Genomic DNA, 13,429 nt, shown 5'->3' on the forward strand with positions numbered 1-13,429 from the left:
GGGGTAGGGGTTAGCACTGACGCCTCGCAGCAATAATGTCCTGAGGTGAAACCTGGCAGGTGCCTTTCTGGACAGAGTTTATATGTTATCTCTTTGCCTGAATGAGTTTTCCTCTTGCTTAGTACAAAGACATAGGAACAGCTGAGACTCCAGCCCCCGTTGTAGGATAAGCGGTAACAGTTAATGAGTGTATTCAAAAAAGGTAAAAAAAAAAAAAAAGGTAAATGTGTCAATTTATGACCCCTAAATGAATATTTAAATCACCGCTTTTTCCCCATTTTGAAATGCTCAAATAAAGAAGACATCACAAAAGATAAATCAGAACCTTCCTGGGGTAAAAGCTCATTCTAATAGCTCTAATAGAAATTATCTACTGTCATAATAATATGACCCCGCTGATTAAAATGGTTTAAAGTCACAAGGAGCTGCTAACAGGGTCTGAGGAAGATGATCACAGTTCACATCTTGCATAAAATGCCTCTTGGATGATAAACACAGTGTCACAGGTTCAACTCCAGGTCACCCCCTTCTTGCCTCGGCGTGCTCTTTGATAACGCTGAGATGCTATAAAAAATACTCCCTCTGTAGCTGTCACATTGAGGCTTATTTATAGCGACAGCCAGCTTAGTCCGTTTTTAATAATTCAGACGGAAAGCGGGAATTCACGGATTGTCACTCGCGTGTCACAGTGTGAATTAAACTCGCCTGTCGAGTGGCTTCAATTGCTACATTAAAATTTTTAAGCCTTCCTAAAAATACTGAGACTCCAGTAAACTTGCCTGATTACTTCTACTGGTGTGTGTGCCAGTCACATGAGGATGTGGTGTTTGGGTGTTGTGTGGAGGAAGACGATGAGTCAAAATTGACCAGTAACCCTAACCCTAACCCAGACTATTCACAATAGTCACAATACTACATCTCGGCTTAATAAACTTTCATGGATGGAACATGTATTACTGATGTCACCAAAGCAATGCATGACAGTGTCTTAGGGCGGTGACACACCAATACAGCCAACAGTCAACCATTGGTAGGTGTTGGGAAAGTGATAAGCTCCTGTGACCCTAGTTTTAGAGATGTGTCCTGCAGCATTGCACTACCACAGTTGATTCTGCATGTTGTCTTTGAAAGGGATCTTCCTGATTGGCTGTTCAACTTAGAGAACCAGTGCATGAGAAAAAAACAAACCTAAATTATGACAGTGAACGAACGCTACAATCAAGAGGGCACACTGATTTTCGTGCATGATTCAGGAGAGGCTAGCTCTGTACGACAGATTTATTGCTCTTCCTAGCTTCCCAAAGTGTAGGCCAGTTGGTCACCAGTCTTTGCGATGTGTTTGAGTAAAACTTTTTGGGCAGGACACAAGCGACGTGAGGTGACGTCACAGTCTGTCTTTGTTGCTGAAAGTTCTTTGATGTCGGTTTGGTGTGTTTGGTTCTAGTCACTTCCTCCATGTTCCCTTGTTTGCCAGAAACAGAATGAAAACTACTCTGTACAGCTGATGTGCAAATGAGGCCCATGTCAGGTGTAAGGCGACTTCACGTGCGTATGAGTATATAAAAATAAAGTTGAACTTGGTAGTTTCATAAACTGGCATATAAGAGATTATAAAAATGTGCATGCATCAGACGCCATTAGATCCAAATACAACGCAAGCTGCCTGGAGTATTCCTTCACTTGCTGATGGCTGGTGACCACAAGTGCAAGACTTTGTGGTCTTGCAGAGTTGCAAAACTAATACTTGTGTGAGGTAACTTTTAGTTGTAATGCTCTGACTGAGGATTTGAGAAAACCTCTAACCGATGGCATCTTTAAATGGAAACTTAACGTAGCTTGCAACTTTTCCTTTATTAATGCCTCATGGGGACAGAGAAGGGCCGTCACATGTATCTGTAAGCCCTATAGTCCCTAAGCTTCTCGTTTCCATTAGTTTATACATAAACCTTCTTAAAGTAGAGTACTCGCCTGAACAGGGACTTGAACCCTGGACCCTCAGATTAAAAGTCTGATGCTCTACCGACTGAGCTATCCAGGCTCTGAACAGACACCTGTACCACTGTAATGATCTCTTAATGTCTATTTAATCCAGTTCTATTTGATTTCACTCCATTATTCCCAGTGGTTTTACATAGGCTGTAAAAAGAAAAGTGGATGCGATGACAGCTCCTCAAAAGTGAAGCCAAAGCAAGTAAAGCTCCCCCTGGTGGCTGGCTGCGGTATAGGTCATAAGCTCCACCCCCTCCATGTTAGTGGATGGGCTCTTTGGACTGAAACACTTCAAATATTTTTTTTTCAAAGATGGTTTCTGTCATTTTAGGTGGTTGATATAATGCTGATGCATGTTCAAGCAAAGCTGCATTTAGGTTAGTTATTTGATGCTATATACAGTAAGTTTAATTGATTGACCGATGCTATAGCATGTTTTAAGGTTGTGTTTAATACTGGTCTACTGAAGCTACTGTTGGGAATGTTATTAGCCCAGTAATTACCTCCCCTGATAGAACATACCTTCACATCTGGCTTGTCAGCACTCAGCGACCGATGGTAAAACCTGATCTACATACTGTGTCGTCTCCTCTTCCTGTTTAGTCGCCCATCACAGAGCTGATCTGTTGTGTGTGTGTTGTGTGCAGTCTTACACTTACTCTGTGGAGCTGTTCTTGTGGTTGTGTATTGGAGAGATGCAGGGAGGGAGGAGCAGACAGTCTTTGTCCAATCGCAGCTTCTTATTGCAGTTGACAGACGACTCTCCGTGGTCCGACTGGGAATTCAGAAGACAGAAAACACGCCGTAAAGATGAGTGGGGTTAAAACACGCAGCTACAAGAATGGCTGGAGATATATGAAGAGAATTTCAGGAGGTAAATCCTGTTTCACACCTTGTGTTTCCTCTTGCTCTTGCTGGTGTGCTTCTCTGTTGGAACCACCATGTTTGCTGCTGCCTGCCTTCTGTGTTTGCCCCCGTTCTCTGCCCTCTCCGTCCTCCCAGCCAGCCTGGGATTACTCTGCTCCTGCACAGGGGGGTTGTCCAGGACCCCCAGACCTTGGGATACCTTCTCCCTGTCCCTCGATGTCGCCCTCGCCCTCTCCCCGAATCTCTCTCTGTCCTCTCTATCTGTCTGCCTCTCTCTCTCTGTTAATCTCTCTCTGTCACCTTGCCTCTCTCTGTCCTGCACTAATCGCTCATTTTCCTCCTCCTGTCTCTCCCCCTTCGCCAGCTTCGGCCTCTCTCTCGAGCCCGGCCACTCCCGCTCCTCCTGTTTCTGTCTTTCTCTGTCGGCCACACCTATCCTCTCCCCCTGCCTCTCCCTGTCTCTCCCTTCGCTCCCATCCCTTTCTGCGATCCCTGCCCTTGATCTTTCCCCTCCACCCTGGCCGGGCACCCTGCTGAGCAAACTCAGGTCAATTTTCACCCATAAACTCTGGATCTCCTGGTATTCCCTCAAGGGGGAAAGAGGCGCCTCATGTCCCAAATTGGACGGCGGCGACATGGACTCCAGGTCCTTACTCTGCCCTCCTAACCCTCCAGGATCAGGCACAGAAGTGCCAAATGCGCCACTTATGTTGCTAATGCTCAGGGAGTTACAGCTACTACCGCCGCTGCCATTACTACCGCCGCCGATGCTACTATTACTACTGCTGCTACCATTAGTGGTCACATTGCTACTATCTTTGACTCGAAGTCCCTTCCCTCCAAATGTTCCCAGACTCCCCGCGGTGCCGGCAGAGCCAAGGCATGGGAGGAGAGACGTGTGCGTGTTGGACAGAGTCTGTGTGTTAATCGCAGAGCGTGTCGTCTGAGGTGGCAGAGCGGGGATTTTGATGGCTTCCTCTGCATCCGACTGGCATTCTGACGACGAGGAGGAGGAATCTGTTTCAATGAATTCTCGGGACTTGGGTGTGATTCTGGTGCTCGGGCCTCTGTGTTTCCTCTTGTCCTGTTTTATATATGAACATAAAGCAAGCAGGAAAAAAAGGATATGCATCAAACTGTGTGGAAAACACACAAATATCTCTCACAAATGTATTCTCTTCTTTCCTTCCACTTAGTAAAACAGTAAATCACTACCACAGCCACAAACCATGCCATGTAGTGGTTTAAACTCTTACAAAAAACCCTGCTGTAGACAAACATTATAATCAAGAGCTAAGCATATACAGTGTATCACTAGATGTGATAATAACATGCAAATTAGGCAGCACGAGTCGCCAGCTTGTTCTACTAATCTGTGAAGTGAAATGAAACATGTTTGACTGTCTCGTTCTGAACGTCAGTGATATTCGCTGCGCACAAGTCGCACAGTCGAGCGCAGGCGGCCTGTTTGCCACATGCAAATTAAAAGATGCATCTCACGTTCCTTATTTTAAGACTCTTCTGCGGGTGCAGTTCTGAACTGATGGACGGAGAGCGAGGCTTTATTAAATATCGCAGAGTGTCTGCTGGAAGTGCAGCAATTATATAGTCAGTCCTGATTGCTGTGCTGTCAAGGCTGAGAGGGTTCAAAGATATCTGACTCAAAATATCTGACCCAGTCATTTGGATGTTCACACAGATGCATCACAAAAGTTCAGTTTAATGTAGTTTAATAATAGTTTTTTAGTCAGGTTTATTCCTGAGTAGATGTCAATCTTTAGAAACAGGTCATAAATATATCTTAACACGTTCCAAAAAACAGTGCACTGTAGTTTTTGGCAAACATCTAAATTAAGTTATAGGGGACTATTTTCAGCTGGGGATTGCTATGGGGTGGGGGTGCCTGGTCTGGTCTAGGTGGGTGGTACATGTCTAAGTAACATCTACACGAATGCCAGGTCCAAAAGTTTCCCAGCAGAACATTGAATTGTCACAAGATGTTAGTTACTTCTCCAGTCTATTGTGGCTGATCCGTGTATATAGCCCTGTCTTTTTCCCAGTCCTTTGTCAGTCTTGTGTGTATTTTCTTTCTTGTATTCCTTTATTGTTCCTCTTTGGCGTTTTCTAGTGTCTCTTGGCTCTTGTTGTTCTTTAGATTACTCTTTTGTCTGACCTACCAGCTTTTACATGGCAGTGCATTATGTTACCACCTTAAGTAAGTCTTTGTTAAACTGAACTTTATTATTTCATCCAGTCTTATGTTGTCGTGTCATGCATATGGGCCCTACCTTCTTTGCTATACCTACAACAAATATAAAATATAATATAAAGGTGCATCGTCTAGTTTGCCCACAACCCCTTTTAGTTCATCCTTTAGTGCTACATGGATAATACCTGCACCTCTGGCCTCTGATGCTGTATGCTAAATTTTAGATGCATTCTGATCAGTTACCCTCTCGTAAAACAAAGGGGAAAGAGGAGCAGCGCTGTGTGTGCAACATCCACATGAGAAAGCGTCCACAAAGGCTGAAACGTTGAAGAAAATGTTCCCAGTCTCCAGCAAAACCCACTCGCTTGGCAGGCGCAAACATTTGGAACCTGTCCAATGCATGTAGCCATCTGCAGAATCCATTCTCAGTGAATGACATGCTGTGTTTTGTTGAAAAAGGAAAAAAGCGAAAGGGAAAACTGTCCCTTGTATAATGCTTATTTAAACTGCTGGCAAAAGCTTTTACTTTCTCCAATAAAAGTGCTCAGGCCTGTTTTCTGGAAAGTTCACCTCTCCTCACTGTTGACATTAGCCGTCCCGCCAGCTGTTCTGCGCGGCTGAGGCTGGCAGAGGATCAAACGTATTGACAGCACTCACAGCACAGGTTGCAGATGCTAGCGCTCATCTTGATTTTCAGGTAATTTAAGGAAGGTTAGATCTTTTAGCAAAACATGGGGATTTTCAGCTGTTCGGTCCCAGGTCGTATCTGACAGGAGGTGATGAAATGCACCTTTACATCTATGTTCAGTGTAATCCGTTAAATCATTTACCTTCAAATGCACAGTAGACGAGGTAAAGTGGGTTAAGTGGAGTGATAGTCTGTCTTTTATTTTGCTTTCTTTGAACAAAGTAAAGAAGCTGATAAGGCGGCGTTGAATAATCACTATATCGTCAGTGAGAATGAATTTAAAGGTCAGAGCTCTGAATGGCTGCCGGCTTGACTGAAGCTCAGACTGCTGATGGAAAGGTGACAGACGTCAGGGTCAGGCATGTCATGTCAGCTCACTTTTTGTTTTGTTTTTTTCATCTTGTTTCGGGCTGTTCCACGTGAGCTGCTGTTTGCTAGTCACTGCAGCTTTCCTCTTTTTAACATCCTCTGCGACAGACGTCTGTTAATGTGGTGTTGATTTGTCTGTTTTTTAAGACGACTCTCCTCGATAAACATGGAATATAAGGAAACATCCACAATGCCTTGTTTGAACTGATGAAAGATCAAAGATGAGCATGTATAGTACACTCTCATATGTCCACCTTACTTAAGGGTCCCTAAAGTTACATAAGGTCATCATTCACAGGATATTTTACAACTGTAGACTCATTTACAAGTTGCGGTTTAGGCTTCTGCCTCAATTTGACGCCGTAGCTACAGCATCAGACCAGACCCCAGCGTCGTAGCCTGACGTGCACCTCCCCAGAAATGCAACTACGAGCCGCGGCGACGCAGACTGCAAGAGCTGTGATTGGTTCGCAATTTTCAATTCGATTGTTTTGAATCAATAAAGATGGAACACATCGAGGAAAGGTTAACTGAGGAGGTTGAGAGATACGAACATTTGCATGACAAAGTTCGACTGTTGTAAGTGAAACAGGAAGCAGAAACAAAAATTAACCCGACTGGCAAAAAAGACACAGCACCGACTGTCTAGGGTAGAGTTTTTACAGAATGAGCGCACAAGTATAAATGGCTGGCACCGGCATGCATAGGTTCTGCAGTACTTTAAATGAGCCTTTAATCTCAATGTTTTTCACTTTATTTTGAAATTACGAGTCTTACTTTGAAAAAACAGTGAAAGGACACATACAGTACATGGTATCATGGTAGTATTATGTTCATTCATTTGGAAAAATAATAATTTCATTGATAAGTAAAGAAGGGTGATATTTTCCTATTGTCTATTCTTTTCCTTGAATTCTTTTTGTTCTATAGTCTTTTCTGTTTTTTTAGTTTAATGCAGGTGGTTTCTGTTTTTCCCTTCCGTTATCCCACTGTCTACATTTTGAGATATTGAAACCATTTGCATTGGATAGTTGCATGACTGTCATGTCATCCAGAGACCAAAATTAAATGATCATCACAGTATACGTGGACAGTATGTGATATATGTGGAGGACGACTAGAAGCGTATTCCAGATGTTTATACTTTAAGTGCAGGAAAACCGTCCAGCGGTGCTTGAGTCATTCACTCCGGCTGTCAAAACACACACACACAAAACTAACCTGGTTTACACTGACAGCAGGTGCTGGCGCAGGGGGTTGCTGTATTGCTGCTGGTGGAGTGACTGTGTTGTTGTTTGAGTTGGTCGCACTGCGAGGTTCTTTCCTTGGAGCTGTTTTACCACTGGGGGGTTTGCTTCGCGGCCTCGAGGGGTTCTGATGCTCCAGGGACGGAGGAGGAGGCAACAGATCCTTCTCCCTGGCTGCAGGACTGGAGGGAGGAAACACAAAAAGAGGAAGCGACCCTTGAGCAAGGCACCGAAGCCCGAGCGACTGATGTGCAGTCGCGCACTGACAAACAGTAGAAGATGATGTCTGCTTTGGCTGACTCCAGGGGGTGAATGTGTGTTCAAATGAAAAAATATAAGACAGCATGAAATAATTGAAAACAGCATGCATTCAGCTGAACTTGTTTGTCTGTGGGAAGCTTAAAATGGGACGAAGGAGAAGAAGAAGTGATTGAGGCAGAGGAAAATAAAGAAGGGGAGCTAGGGAGTCCGTCTTTTTTTTTTTCTAATTAGCCAAACTTCCAACTGAGCACCGGGTTTGACATGACTTCAACTCAATCTAAGCATTTCTCACACTGAAAGTCTAGCTGTCAATACTAAATGTAGTCAGCCGCATGTTGCATGGTTCTGTGGTGATGTTGTAGGTAAAATGAGAAAGTCTTAAGTTTTGGTTAGGGCAGGTCAGGCAGTCATTTAAAATACAACTGTAGGCAGACAATCAGCTCCCTGGGGAGACCGTGGCACTGAAGAAAGATGTTGAGTGGCTGAATTACTTCATAAAACAAGACAACCCTAAACATAACCCACTTTGGAGCCTCATCAGTATTTTCTTTGGGCTGTCCACTTGATTTACACTTGAAATATTCTAATATCTAAAGAGTTGCAGCAACCAAAGCAAGACATTCTTAATATTAAAATGAATGGTATGAAACTTATACCTGCATGAGATGCAGATCTTTTATTCAGAGTATAAAGAACTTGTCAGTCCCTTCCTTCCTTCCTTCCCTCCCTCCTTACCTGTGCTGGTTTGCTCTGCTCCATGTCTGGCTCTGATTATCCTCCACACTGTTTGACCTATCTGTCCGTCTGGGCTGTTTCTTCCCTGTGGTGTTCCTCCTCGGGGTCGTGACTTCCGGTCCCGACAACAGACCCGGCGACAGCCTCATCTTCGACCTCTGGCCCTCCCCTGAGGCCTTCTGGCTGAGCTTGGCCTTGGCCTTCTCTCTGCCCGGGCTGCAGAGAAGAAAAATGGATTTCTTTTTTTCTTTTATGGTCACAGACACGTTTCATCAGTTGCAACCTGCACTTTGCTCGTCCATCTGCCAGCGTTTCATTCATCCACTCATTCGCTTCAATATGTTAATTTAAAATGCAATTTAAAAAGTTAATCTGTATTTGCAGCACCTACCAGAAGGCTGCCCTTGTGTCCTTGTGCTCGACTGTCGGCGCAGCTGGAACAGGGGCGCTGCTGGATCCACACGGTTTGGTCTTGGCAGCTGTACCCGTTCCTGGTGCTTCATTTCCTGGAGAGAAAGTCTCGGGAACCTGGTTGATGGAGCCTAAGCAGTGGACCATTTGACCAGAATTAGCATTTCTAATCTAATCTGTATATGATGCAGTTACTGACTGACACAATGGCTTCAACCTTCCATATCTACAAACCGGTGCCATGATGCTCTTGCTGGGGGGGGGCCTGGGGTTTGGTCTGAGCTTGGACCTTGTTCAACCAGCTGTCCAGCTGCCACTTGTTAGTAGAAGGTGGCTCTGGCTAGAGAAGGTAAATAAGAAAGAAAGCACAACTTAATAAATATTTCAGTAAACACACTCTGCAACAGCTACAGATTATTTGGCCGGTGTCCCGCTCATAACAGGAATTTAAATTTGGTCCCAAACTACTGAGAAACAAAGGGGTCGTTTCAAATTCTGCTTTAAAGGAGACTCTGTCTAAGAGTCAGAAATCATGAAAAAAAGTATTCTGCGAAGTTAAAAAAAACCCCTCATCTCCAAGAAACCCCAAAGGTCCAGCCGTCCTTGTTTGAGCTTGTCTTTTGGATATACCATGACCTGGATGACTGAGAGAGAACCTTCAGAGACATAGTGGAAGTTTATTTATTTAGTTCCTGTCTTGTGGTGTAATGTAACATAGGGTGCGCTGAGCTTTGTGCCACGGCACGTGTTTTTCGGACTGAAGCTGCTCCACTGTCATGACTTTCTTTCGCATTATCTGCCTTTTTCTCTCTCGCTTTCTTCCATTGTGTTCGCCTGCATAAGCCTATAAAACCCGGCAGAGTTGAGCCATTGAAGTAATGCGATAAATAACGTTATAATTCTCTTTACCGCAGTCGGTGTTTTAGGACTTTCAGAGCACCGCAGAGAGACTCCACAGAGTCAGACTCCCGGTGACTAACAGTGAATCAGGGAAAATAAAAAAACAGGCAATGAAAGTGCATCTGTCTCTTTGCAGAATGTAAACAAGACTGGAGACACTTGTCAGGGGTGAAGACCCCCAAGACATCAATATTTTTTATTGCAGAACGGTTGAATAATTGCTAAACTGGATTGCTGCAATAAAACGTAACGGTACCTCCACCTTACAGAAAATGACATTTGATAGCTGTCATAAACAAAACCTCCCATGACACACGCAGTCGTATTCAACAATAACATTAGTTAATATTATAATATTGATTTATTAATATAATGTGTGAAATTTGGGTATTTCTCTACCAAATTGTTTAGGTTAATTAAAAACTTTCATCTCTTAAGTCAACCCCCCCCCACCCCTCACCACCACCACCCCATGTGCACACAGTTACTGGGAATACACATAAATACTGACTAACACACATACACATGCAGCTGTCATCCTACCTCTGGAGTGTTTGTGCGGGAGGCCTGATTATACTCGCTGTCACTGGAGCTGCTCTCCGACTCGTCTGTGTCAGACTCCGAGCTGCTTTCTGATTCACTGCTGCTCCCTGATGCACCGCTAAGAAAGAAGGAAAGACAGAGAGTTAGAAGGGAAGAGGGGAAAGAGAGAGGGGCCACATGCCACGGTGCAACAAAACAAAAACTGGATGCTGAGAAAGTGCACCGATGGACGCTGTCACTGCTAATGGGGGCTGTACTGAAAAGTTTCAACTGCAAAGTTTCGCAGTTTGTGTGACCGGACAGCGACGTTCACCACCTCACTGGTTTTTCATATTTTGAATGAACAATTCAGAACACAAGGTTAATCTTTTTACATATGATACTCTACTTTGTTGCAAGAACCCCATTATTGTTTTTCTTTAAACAATATAAAATGCAAGGGTATTGCTTCATGTTCAATTCAAGTCCATTGCCATGAGAAATAAACACAAATTGTAATGTTTAAAACCGGCCTAACACCCCATTCTCCCTCTAAAGTAAAATTCCAAACTTTCAAGACATTTCCTGTCCACGTCAACTTGAACCTGATCTAAACTTTCTTGGGACTGAATTTTGACAAGCACCGCGCAAATAAAATACATTAAAAGAGTAGAGTAGCTGTAAATGTGACCCAAGCTGCCAGTTAAACCCCATTCAGAGCTTGCATTTATACCGATCAGGCATAACATTATGACCTTATAATGTGCATTGTGCCTCCAAAACAGCTGTGACTCATCAGAGAATGGACATGGGCCTTCTGAGGGTGTCCTGTGGTGTCCGGCTACAGAATATTGTTAGTGGGGGCCTTTGAGGGGAGGGGCCTCTGTGGATCATCCCACAGATACTTGATCAGTTTGGGATCTAGTGAATTTGGAGGTCAGGTCAACACCTTGTTCTGTTCTTCATGTTGTTGTTTTTTTAGTTGTTCCTAAAGTGTTTGTGTGTGTGTGTCTGTGTCAGGCTGCATCCTGCTGGGGATGGCTGCTGCCATCAAGGAGTGTCATTGCTATGGGGTGGGGGTGCCTGGTCTGGTCTAAGTGGGTGCCACATGTCTAAGTAACATCCACACGAATGAATGTCAGGTCCAAAAGTTTCCCAGCAGAACACTGAACTGCTACAAGATGGTCAATGTTATTTATTTCTCCTGTCAGTAGTTTTAATGTTGTGGCTGATTGGTGTAAGGGACAAGCTTTAAGTACCTATGATCACACCTGGCATTAAAATGAGTCTCTAAATCCGTCCCCAGCCAGCACTCGAGATCAGATCTCATTTTCGCACTCTGTGTCCAATATGAACACAGACATTTTCAGAACCGTGAACAGCTGTTGAGTGCGAGCGCCATGACTGGGAAGATTATACTTATTTTGGAACAAGCTGTAAAGTTGCTCTTTCTCACTGAAAACACTCTTTCTCACCGCTCTGTGAATCTATTTTAACACAAAAAGCTCAGATTATACCTGGAACACTGCTTCCAGCTTCCATATGCACCGTAATTTCATCACAGTGCTGTTTGAAGCAATAATCCAGTAATAAAGGTAAATATGAGGACTATGGAAACATGTTACTTAACTACACATGGCTCCTTACACATCAATATGAACACACCAATAAAGCCAATATCTTGTACTTGCATTAAATAATTTGTTAATTCTTGTTTAGGATTATTTATTATTTAGTGAAAAGGCTTTTATTACAACTGAACAGTCATGAATGAACAGTGCACCCCTGCTGAGTAGGAGGTCTTTAATGCGACCCAGTGTTCACACTGCCAAAGGAATGTGGTCAAATGTGTCCTAGACCACCTCTAAATGTGGTGTGAGATTGGATCACTCATCACTCATTGTGTTCACACCTTAACTGTCCACATGTGATCGGATTCCCCAGGACAGATGGTCAAGCAAGGTCTGAACGGTGCCTTTGTGGCTTTGGTGTTTAGACTGTAGCTCTCAAAAGTTTGAATTAGATCTAAGATGTTAGGTTGTCAGTGCCAAAAGTGATAAACAGGGCTGGACAGCTATTACACATTATATACATAATAATTAGCTGAGTACATAATATATAGTATTATAGTAGAACATAACATCAAGGTCTTACAACAAGCAGAACTCTCTCTAAGCTGTATAAATGAATGCTTGTTTTCCCATTTAGTTGTGTCTTTATCTCGTTTAACCAATTCTGAAGGGATAATAATTAGAGAAGTCGACCACCTAGTAGCTAATTCACAGAAAACGAAGCGCCTGACAGAGAATCATCATAAAATGGCTATTAATAAGCGCATAAACACAGCGTTTTGAACCCGTTCAATGGTCTCATCCCCTCCGCGGCTTCGGCTGGCCTTGTGTTCATCCATCCTTCCACCGCACTTTAAATGGCCTCCTGGAGGCAACACACCCGCTCATCCCGACTTAAGAATACACACACACACACACGCACCCGCGCACGCAGAAATTGCAATTATGTGTAGTTTTCTCTGTGCGACTGCGAGTGTGCACGTAATTTCGGTTCAAGGCTGCCATCACAGCAGGCACCAATCTGTGTGAGCAGTCAAGCAGCAAATCCATCAACTGTTCCTCAGGCAACACACACACACACACACACACACACATGTACACACAGTGACAGATACTGTATGAAAGCAGCCTCTGTCCTGTTTTTCTTCTATCATTACTCATCTATTCTCCGTCTCCCCTTCCCTCTCTCTTTCAATTTCAATTAAATCCTCACCTCAGTTTGCTCTATTAGCATCCCAGTTGAAACAATATTGGTAAAGCTTTGAGTTAAACCCCTGTGTACGTGTTTATGTGTGTGCATGTGCATGTATATGTGTGCAGACCGTAGTGCATGCAGCCCCTGCCAATTGCGCGTTTGGAAGCCTTTATTTTGTTTTTCATCACCGGTGCTTGGATGGTAAATCAGCACCACAATAAAACAAGGAATGAGTCAGAGACGCAACTCCCAGCTCAGTGCATTCAGCTCATTATTTTTTAGCACGTGAATTAGAATCTTTGTTGAATTTCTAAACATCCCTTGGACATTTGCGAAGGTACTGTTTAATGTCGGGGCTGCTGAAAGGTCTGTTTGGTAACCTTTGTTGTCGACGGGGGAAATTTATTGATGAGGCCGAGTGCATTCAGGTAAAAAAAAACTGACTGTATATCACTGCAGGGAGGC

At 43.7% G+C, this 13,429-nt stretch overlaps 1 protein-coding gene across 1 annotated transcript in view; it reads right to left on the reverse strand.

Annotated features, from left to right (window-relative positions):
* Positions 1–13,429, reverse strand: part of aff2 (AF4/FMR2 family, member 2) — a gene marked incomplete at its 5' end in the record, with an annotated part of 162,671 nt that overhangs the window by 17,879 nt on the left and 131,363 nt on the right. The window contains 7 exons of the mRNA XM_084549763.1: positions 2,649–2,764; positions 2,882–3,940; positions 7,344–7,551; positions 8,366–8,581; positions 8,757–8,907; positions 9,011–9,116; positions 10,220–10,337. Coding sequence (XP_084405889.1) covers positions 2,649–2,764; positions 2,882–3,940; positions 7,344–7,551; positions 8,366–8,581; positions 8,757–8,907; positions 9,011–9,116; positions 10,220–10,337 — 1,974 coding nt within the window. The remainder of the gene's footprint in view (positions 1–2,648; positions 2,765–2,881; positions 3,941–7,343; positions 7,552–8,365; positions 8,582–8,756; positions 8,908–9,010; positions 9,117–10,219; positions 10,338–13,429) is intronic.

The sequence above is a fragment of the Chelon labrosus genome (genome assembly GCF_963514085.1).
Source record: "Chelon labrosus genome assembly, chromosome: 8".
Classification (NCBI taxonomy): Eukaryota; Metazoa; Chordata; class Actinopteri; order Mugiliformes; family Mugilidae; genus Chelon; species Chelon labrosus.